This window comes from Patella vulgata, chromosome 6 (genome assembly GCF_932274485.2).
Source record: "Patella vulgata chromosome 6, xgPatVulg1.2, whole genome shotgun sequence".
Classification (NCBI taxonomy): Eukaryota; Metazoa; Mollusca; class Gastropoda; family Patellidae; genus Patella; species Patella vulgata.
The window spans coordinates 52313625-52323736 of record NC_065884.2 but is presented as its reverse complement, the minus strand read 5'-3'; the positions used below and the strand labels follow the sequence as shown (position 1 = coordinate 52323736).

General features: G+C 34.1%; 1 protein-coding gene across 4 annotated transcripts; it reads right to left on the bottom strand.

Annotated features, from left to right (window-relative positions):
* Positions 1-1735: 1735 nt before the first annotated feature.
* On the bottom strand, positions 1736-8427 carry LOC126824157 (hsp70-binding protein 1). Of its 4 annotated transcripts, none has more exons than XM_050553334.2 (7): positions 8347-8427; positions 7502-7678; positions 6180-6354; positions 5362-5583; positions 4205-4360; positions 3469-3677; positions 1736-2266 (listed from the first exon to the last, which is right to left on the bottom strand). In XM_050553334.2, the coding sequence occupies exons 2-7, from the start codon at positions 7655-7657 to the stop codon at positions 2183-2185; spliced, it is 1002 nt and encodes a 333-aa protein (XP_050409291.1). In that variant the 5' UTR covers positions 7658-7678; positions 8347-8427; the 3' UTR covers positions 1736-2182. The 4 variants fall into 4 exon arrangements, with proteins under 4 accessions (XP_050409291.1, XP_050409292.1, XP_050409293.1 ...); XM_050553335.2 differs by having other exon boundaries at positions 8334-8412; XM_050553336.1 differs by lacking the exon at positions 8347-8427 and adding an exon at positions 7991-8092.
* Between the last annotated feature and the right edge of the window lie 1685 nt (positions 8428-10112).

The following is a 10112-nucleotide window of genomic DNA, read 5'->3' as shown; positions in this document are numbered from 1 at the left end:
GTTGTACTTATGGAAAGGATATGTTGACATAATTACTTGCATTATTTAAAAAAAAAATTGATGCTTTTCCGGTGACCTTTAAAGTACCATTTTATTAACCTACTATGTTCCAAACTTAGTCCAAAAGGCAAAGGCATGATAGACAATGGTGCTTATGCCAACAAAAGTTGATCTTTCTCAGTTATGCCTACATGGATTTTCATCAAATTTGGCATGAACAATGCTAAATGCAAGTACAAGAAACATACAGTTCACTTTTTAGAATAGACTGTGTTTTCTCAAATATCAATAAACCCAACTGTAGATCAGAAGACGTTTTAAGCAACAAAAACATTCAAAAATATCAACTAAAGGTATTTTAACATCTTTGTTCATTATGTACCTTCAAACGAGATTTTGTGATCTTGGGTAAATTCTTTGAATACGTCAACAAGTTTTAAAATACAAAAATTTGGATGTAAAAAGTAAATATTTACATCAATTCACTCCTCCGCACTCAAAATCGTTTTATACATTTAAAAATGGTAGTCTTCGAACATCAAAAAAAGAAATCCAATAATGCTCCAGTTGTGATAGATGGTAGACCTGGACCATCGCGTTGTAGAGGGAATTTGGGTTACATCATCCAGTGTGAAACCGTTTCTGGAGGCAGTCATGTGACCGATGTGTATGACCTCATAATTTATTCAATAACTGATCTCATTTGCTACAAATTAATAAAAAAAATTTCTTCTATCTCTATTATTACACAACAAATGGTTGGACTGTTATGTGTCCTCTGGTTTATTTTACACATGGAACAAGTGTGCAATGCCTTAATAAAATCATACTCTTCACAGTGTTTCGTTTGATTAGACCTATTCCCACTAAAGCACTGCGGTACTTGCTGCAAATTTCTGTCCCAAATTATAATTGGTTCAACAGTCTGATCAACAACCTCCTGTTTCCTCTCAATACTAAAGACCCCTACACACGAATTATTGAAATAAAATTGAAGCATGTGTTAGTCCCGAAATGACCTAGTTTGTGACAATTGGGCGTTAAACCCCATCTCTCTCTCTCGCCGCACACATGGAATCTTTTTGTCATCTCTTGGAGCATACAAACAATTTTTTCAACACCTTTTAATATATTTAATCAACTGTCCGTTGTGTTTCACCAAACTGGACAGAAACACGTGCTTTTTTTAATAAAATAAAAAATTCATGGATTCTCTTCACAAAAATGGGTAAATATTATTGAATACTTAAGGTAGGCAGTAATAATTGGTACAAACAGACACGTTTATAGAATTTATATCGGAGGTCACCCCCTATAAACGGCAGTTATGAAAATTCTGTTTATTTTACTGTACTCAGTAGAGATCTGATTGGACGATGAGCAAATGAGAATGGACACACTCCATGAAAAAGTTTTCAGTCTAAGTATCAATTGCTAGAGAGGGATTTCTCGGCCATTGCTTCAGGAATATGTAATAAGATTGGTGTTGAAAAGTTAGTGTGTATCTTAGACTACTCAACACCCTTAAGCACCGTTTTGTTGTAAGCTACTGATAACCAAGATTGGACTCCATAAGTATTTTTTTTACTTTTATGAATTAAAATCTTTTAACTCTATTTGAGGGATTTTTAATCAAAATAAGAGTATATCATAGTGCTGCCGTCAAGGTAAAATTCCCTCATACTATGTATGCCTGTCTTCATCAGCCCAATTTCAATATAATAGAGACAAGAACTTTGATTTGACACGACATGTATTAGATATAGTGCACATTTAGTACAATAACAATAGCAGTTCCTTTCTAATATTAAAACAATACACAGTTTAACAAAGTATGTGTAAACAAGCATTTTCTGGTAACACAGTGCAATTAGAAATGTTCAGTAAGTCATGAAGCCAGATCATATCTTTCAGCAGTAATTTCTGGGGGGTTTTTTCCAAGGAATGTAAATTTCTCGATGATTTACATCACTAATTACATCCACACCATATAAATTCCTTGTGATAAGTTATAACTTATATGAGCAATAGTGATTACATAAAACTGATAATAACAGCTTCCTTAATAGAACTACTGGTAATAATACAAGTAATCATAATATTCTCAAATTCTAGGATTTGATAAAAATAAGTGCACTAAAACACGATCACATTCAATATACACAACAGTCTGTTGTTCTTATTACCGAAAGACATCTTGATTTCCACTAGAACCACCATTTGAGCTGATTAATTTCAATATTCTTTCTGCATATTCTTTCTCCTCCTGGAAATGAAAAAAAGAAAATGTGAGATGCTTGAAAGGCCAAAAAGTAAGTTGATAAGTTGATAATAAAATGTATGAACTTTAAAGTATTTAGTCTTATCTATCCAGTGCTCTCTGTCAGTGAGGGTCTTGAATAACTCCGTGATTCACTGGTCTTCTATACGGTACTCACTACTGGAAGTAAGTAGTATGGTTCATCATGACTGAGTTAATGTATAGTACATTGTCATAATGTACAGTCTTTGTCTTCTAAACTTTTCTAATTGTAATCTAGTATCAAAGGCTTTTTGGTAAAGAGAGGTTATAATTCAAGTCTAGCTATAAATAACCTTATGTTGGGATCAATGATCAAATGAAATGAAATGAAATGGGGTTTAACGTCCTACGCTTCTGCACCTAACCTGGGCTAATTGAAGACGGGCATACGCCATACAGTGTGCTATGAGGGAAATTTTGCCCGGGCAGTGGCGCTACGGCCTACTTTTATATCGAATTCCAACTGCCAAGGGATCTTTTACATGAATGCTAATGTGTACACGGGACCTCGGTTTTTCGTCCCATCTGAATGACTAGGCAGCTGTCCTTGTCAGGCCCTCCGTTCTGCATCACTGACAAGGGGAAACCACGTCGGAAAATCGAGATGAACTTTCTCGGCCAATGCAGGGATCGAACACCCGACCTCCAGGCTAGCGAGCCAGCGCCTTACCTAGTAGGCGGGTCAATGATCAAGATGATAGTTAATCAGTGCATGAAACTCAAAAAACAGATATATAAAGATTACACATAATACAGTTTTCTACTTCACCCCACTGTCTAATATGGAACCCTTTTTTATTTCAAAAGTTATGCCACATCTATGGACATATTTTGACTTTACCTAATATGCCTTGTAAAGTTACATAGTTTCGACAGATTTATTCATTCTGTTTTGATAGATATCTTGCACGGTTGAATATTCCTGAAAAATTCAACTAATGTAAGCATACCATAAATACAGTTGTTCTGAAGAATTTACAAACAACTGAACTTGATATGATTGCTATAAATAACTTATATATATGGACAATCTGAGAGAAGACCAGAATAAAAGGTACCAGTGTGGTCAACTGAACAGATTTTGTATATTATAAGTTAACAGAAAAGGCTCAATTTTGTGTCACCTTCATTTAACATGGTAATATCTATAATCTGAAAATAAGTACCTCAAATTCTGGTTTGTCTTGAAGTACAGTAAGCCTTTCTTTGAGTATATCATGCAGATTAAGTTGAGGTTGTTGAGCAATGTCTCTAGCTCTATCATGATCTGTTATTAAAGTTAATAATGCATTCATTACATGTTCTTGTAATGGCCCATGTTCCTGTGTAATTAAACCTATGAACTGTTCTACCATACCAATATCACATAATATATCTAAAAAAAAACCAACAAAACAATATCACATAATATATCGGAAAAAAAAAACCCAATTATAAACTTAATAGGTGATTTTAATAAAACTAAAACTCACTCACTTTATATATTATAAACATTCCATGATGGACGTGATGGTCCATATAGTACTCGTTATTAGATATCTTACCTTGGGCGCTAGAGAAAGAGAGAGAGAGAAACACAAACTAGGTCATTTAGGGACTAACATATGTTTTTTAAAATTTTATTTCAATAATTTGCTTGCGCATAGGGGTCTTTAGCAATGGGAGGAAACCGGAGGACCCTGAGAAAACCCACGAGGTTGGACAGGCGACCCTACTCCTTGTCACGTACAACCGGGGATTCGAAACTACGCCAGTAGACTCAATGACATGCCTTATGATACAGTGCGCGCGTGCTAACCATTCATCCATCCAATCCCCCTTGAGCACTAGAATTGAGAGATAAGTAAAAACTATTATGGCTCTGAGCATTAATTAGAATATCACTGAAATAAACTAGTTTACCTTTATAACTAGGATGACTTGTACACATAGAATTTAACATAAAAGAAGCCTTGATTTTCAGTTTTTCCACATCTGTTTGCATAGCTCTCATTAATACCGAGAAACCATCTTGTTCTGTAAATAATTTTTGTCCATCTTCGTTATCTCTACACAAACCTAAAATAAAAACAAAGTTAAAGCCCAGGGCCCTGTTTCACAAAATCTTAAGCTAAAATAACTAAAATAGATTTGAACTAAAATTAAAGGAAATATTAAATTTGATGTGTTTCACGTAGATTGATTTTAACTTTAGGTGCAATTTTAATAGATTCTAGATAAAATTGTTTGCGCCTGCACAATGCACATTTCCAGTGCAGGCACTTAGGGTGTAAGCAAATACACTTTGGATATGGCGTTAGACATTAGGTCTTCTAATACCAAGAAATTCGCCATTTTAAACCATAGTACGCAAAGATATTCTTTTGTAGATAAGAGTGCTCTTCTTTTCATGACAATAGATATGAAGTAAGTTCAGATTTTTTTTGATTTTTTTTTTAATTTTTTTTTTTTGTTATTGTTGTCTTAATTATTGGAAAATAGTATAATTTATACTTGTATCATACGGTCATATATAACACAGTAACAAAGGTTTCTGTTTACTGGGGTTTTGAGTGTTGTTTTTTTTTCTTGTGGTTCTAATTTGAGGCGTCATCTAATTGCTGAAATTGCTTTACAATAAAATATACGGGTGGACTGTACCTGTATTTCCCATTTTAGTTTAAGACGATTTTAAGATTTAAGATTTTGTGAAACAGGGTCCTGATGGACCATTTTACAAAATATGAATCTCTTTCAAACAACAATATTGTGAAAATTGAATCTCTAAAACAAATATCAGTTCAAAAATGGTTCAATTCCATGCAGTATTTACACAGATATGTGAAACCGAAATTTCACCGACCTATGCTGCTCGAGCGTAAGAAGACGCCGCCATCATTTATCGGTAGCGGAAAAACCTGATGGGCCTAGTTTAAATCCGATTGAATCCAAGTCGGGAGATTATCTAGCGTTGGTATTTTGAGTCTGTTGTCCTAATTAAATGTAAAATAATCAATCTGAGTACATATTTAGTGTGTCTTAAGCCGTAGGAAATGTCATATTTTAGCAAAAATACTTACATGACAGAGCATACAATGCCTTTGTTTTAACAGTTGAGTTTTGATCTTTGTCAAGCGATTCTAATAAAACAGGAAGTAAATTATTTTCTAAGACAGCCTTCTGACAGTAAGGATTATTCTGTACTAAATCTGCTACTAGTTCTAAACATGTCCATCTCAACTCTGCATCTTCATGATTTAATAGAGATGAAAATACTTCGAATCCACCAATTTTATGGAAATCTGAAAAATATGTGCATTAAAATCAATTGTCATGTGAAAAATTTGATGAAAACAAAAATTGCGTTATATTAAAGATCGATGGTCTGCCAGAGTACACTGTCAGTACAGATTATTATTATTTGGATACATATTTTTGCATAATTTTGTCAAGTATGACTAAATCTAAATCAAATAGATACGATACTATATGGTGTTTGTGTATAACGTCAGACACCGATTTTATATGCCAATTTTTGACAATCATTAATGAAATTATGCGCACTAACTTAGACTTTTTACAAAGCAATATTGGAATATGAATTTGTAAAATTTACACCTTACTTCTAAAAACAGCAAGAATACAACTTGTAATAAGTAGGTGAAAGAAGGGATCAAGAAGTGAAGAAACTAGTCGAAAACAAAATTGTTTGTAAAATCATACGCCGTATAAAAAAAACCAAATGTATGAAACATTTTTTTACCTGGGAATTAATAATTCTACCTTAGTTTTTGACTTTTTGGATTCAATTTAAACTACAGAACACTTACCTGTATCAACATGTTTCTGCAGTAAACCACCATAAATAGCATTAAATTTTATAAATCAGATTACTTACCTATTGCAAAATCTATATGTCCGCACCATTCTAAAAGTTCCTCTAAAGCTTGAAGTTTATTTTCAATACCGTCATCAGTATCTGGTGTTGTTTTTATAATGTGTATACATTCCTTCATACGTTGTACAGGATTAACAGTTAGATCAGACAGAGCCTTCTCTAAAAACACTTGTTTCTGTTAATAAACAATAATGATATTTGTATCACTCAACTATTCAATCCACTAGGGAATGCTCTAGACGCCAGAATTAGTATTCGAATCGGTTCTCGTAAACGTGACAAGTTGCATCGCAAGATGGCTGACATACTCCTCGCAGCGTTACATTTGATTAGACCTAATCCCACTAAACACTGCTTTAACGAAAGCAAATTTCTGTTCCAAATTATGACTGGTCAATGGTTCGATTAACAACCAATAGCTAACTGCGTTACAGAAGCATTACGCTTAAAACAGAGCTCCAAATTGGACCAAATATGTTACGTTACATCATGACTCACAATCTTATTAAGCCCAATTAACCAGTGCGTAGCAGTATATTGCAAAAAAACTAATTGCGTGACAAACGAGGCTATCAAATCAAAAACAATGTAAACAATACTGGAGACGAACATACTTTTACCATTTTTAATACCTTAAATCACTGTCCAAATTTTTAAGGAAGACCCAGAATTAAACGAAGGGCTGTCATGTTGCTGTAAATGGGATAGATTTGATTGAACGGGAAGAATAGACACACTCTCTTAAAAGCTCAAGTATCAGATGTCAATCCAGAAATGGCCAAAGAGGGATTTCTCGGGCCATTGCTTCAGGAATATGGATGGCTGAAGACTGAAGAATTCAAAAATAATGTTAAAAGATTAAATTTTCTTTATTCTGTTCTTGAAGACACCGCCCAAAAATAAAGATGAGGAGTTGTACCAGTTGACTGTTCCCAAATGTCCAGTTATTTGTATTATGTATGTTTTAATGTGAAATTCAACAGAAAATGAACTAATATCAGAAACGCCATGTCGCTTGTGGAGGACACCATCTTGGAAATCCAATCGTCAATCTGGCAGTTGAGCAAGTTGGAAGATTTGCATAATCGATTTGGTGAACCATTGTGGTAAATACAATGATTACATGAAACCGATTAGGCTAATTTTTGCCGTAAACGTGATTGAATGGGATTTGCAAATCGATCAGCCATAATCAGAATCTCGTAAGAATGCCTTTAATGTCTGACATTTTGTCAGCTATAACTAAACTAAAAGTCATTATTTCTATTTTCCAGTCCTGTAACAGATAGAAATACTTCAGTTGTTCTGCTTATTAAATTTACCTCTGGATCCAATTGGTTAACTATTTCTTGGCTAGTTTTATTTTCATTACTAGGATCTGAAACTTCAGCACATAATCTCAATAAACCTTTCATGTCTTTAGGCATTCTTGATTCATCATGGTCTCTATTATTATCTCCATCTCCACTACTTGCCATTTTGAACTTATAGGCTCTAAGCTTAAAAAAAAAAATGACGATTAAAATAATATTATGAAAAATGTTCTCCTGATTATTTAAATTAGCTTATTACTAATTACCAAAATACATGCCAATGGTGCATCATATACCGGTACATAATGTAGGAGCCACTGGTTGTCTAGTCCTCATCATAATTTTATTTCAAGTTGGGCCTATTAATTGAATGCTATACTTAGCTAAGAAATTTACAAAGCAATTTTATAAATTTTGTCAACCTTCTTAGCAGATTTAATTAGGCTGATTCAAAATTCAACAACAATCTAAATTCATTCATGAACCTTTTCAACAAACCTTTTTGTTGACTATAATAACGTGTATATTTTGTTATTCCAAATTCTATGTATTTGACGCAACTAAAACGAGGGAATGTCTATTTCTTATGATATAGATTTAGTCTAGAACAAAAAAGTTTTCATTTTCTCAGATATTCTAGAAGAACTAGAAATTTCCACAGGCACAAGTAAGAATTTAAAGGAGCGGAGGGCAGGATTAAAGATAAAATGACATTCTTGAATTACATTATTAATTTATTGGATTTATTCGCTCATATTATTATATTAGATCTAATGCGTTCATAATTCGGGATCCATTATCTAGCTAGAATCAATATTTTTCAAATGTCAGTTGTAAATACCTGATATAAATACCTTAAAAATAAAAATAAATCATCAACAAACACACGTGAAATCAACCCAGTTTACACCGGAAGTACTAACTATTATGACTGGACGATTCAGCATACAACTCTACGTGATTACCCAGTCTCCGCGTTAAAAAAAGATAGGTTGTCGGGCAACGAGACATACGCACATTGTGCAGCTAAATCCTACATGGGTCGACTAAAGGGTTGTCACATATTTATTCTTTTGTACTTGTGGGTAATGGGGGGGGGGGGGAATTTACAAGACAATTTCATACATTTCAGATTATAATTTTCGTGGCTTGAGGGTTCACATTATAGGCCTATATAAGGTCCATGATTCTACAAACTCTGGGACTTGAAGTAATTTACAGAAATTGTTGAAATTCGACAGCCATTTTTGTTTTACTAATTTAAATAATATCAATTTCATACAGATCGATTGGATGATAACTTTTGTTGTTCGAACCATTGAAGGGCCATAACTCTAGAAGTGATTGCTGGAATTGGTAAAATTAAAGTTTCACTAATATCTAGATGGAGTAAATAAATTTCCTACAGATTGGATGATAACTTTTGTCTTTGGAGCATTTACTAGGTTTCACAAAGTGAAACAAGTGCCATGACTCTGGAAGTTATTAACTGTTTCACAAACTTAAATGATGCATATTATACATTTTATATATGTCAGATTATAACTTTTGTCATTCAAGCATTTACAAGGTCTCACAAAGTGAACAAAGGGCCATAAGTCAAAAAGAAACAAAACAGAAATTGCTGAAATTCAACAGGTTTCTTTGTTTCACTAATTCAAATGATTCATATAAATTTCATACAGATTGGATGGTAGCTGTTGTGTTTGAGCATTCACAAGGGCCATAACAAGGTTCAACAAAGTGAAACAAGGGCCATAACTCTACAAGTTATTATTGTTGAGCGTTTACAATGAATGAAATGAAATGAAATATAGTTTAACGTCCCACTCAGAACTAGGCTAATGAAGACAGGCATACGCCATACAGTGTGCTATGAGGGAAATTTTGCCCGGAGAGAAGCACTACAGCCTACTCTTATATCGAATTCCAACTGTCAAGGGATCTTTTACGTGCACGCCAATGTGTACACAGGACCTCACTTTTTCATCCCGTCCCGTCCCGTCCCGTCCCGAACGACTAGACAACTGTCCGTGTCAGGCCCTCCGTCCTGCATCACTGACAAGGGAGAACCATGCCGGAAAATCTGGATGAACTTTTTCGGCCAACACCCAACCTCCAGACTAGCGAGCCAGCACCTTATCCACCGTGACTCCCTCGAGCGTTTACAAGGTCTCACAAAGAGAAACAAGGGCCATAAAGAAGTTATTAAAAGAAATTGCTTAAATTCAATAGGTTTCTTCGTTTCATTAATTTATATAATGCAGATAAATTCCATATGGTTTAGATGATAACTTTTGTCGTGAAACAAGGGCCCTAACTTGCAACATTATCAACGGAAATCGCTGAAATTCAATAGGCTACCTGGTTTCACTGATTTAAATGAGAGAAAGAGAGAGGGGAGAAATGGGGTTTAACTGTCCACTCACACAAACTAGGTCACGTACCATCGAAAAAAATAAGTCATTTCGGGACTAACATCTTTTAATTTTTTATTTTCAAGAATTCACTTGCACCTCAGGGTCTTTAGCCTCTGGGAGGAAACTGGACACCAGTAAAGGACCATTTGTTATTTTTTGTTTAATTATTATTTTTAACATTTTGGATTAATAGAACTTGA

Excerpts from the sequence above, each read along its gene's own strand:
- LOC126824157 (XM_050553334.2), bottom strand. The coding sequence starts at position 7,657 with ATGGCAAGTAGTGGAGATGGAGATAATAATAGAGACCATGATGAATCA. Across the intron at positions 6,355-7,501 it reads TTAACCAATTGGATCCAGAG|AAACAAGTGTTTTTAGAGAA; the intron begins GTAAATTTAATA and ends GTTTATTAACAG. Across the intron at positions 2,267-3,468 it reads AAGACAAACCAGAATTTGAG|GAGGAGAAAGAATATGCAGA; the intron begins GTACTTATTTTC and ends TTTCATTTCCAG.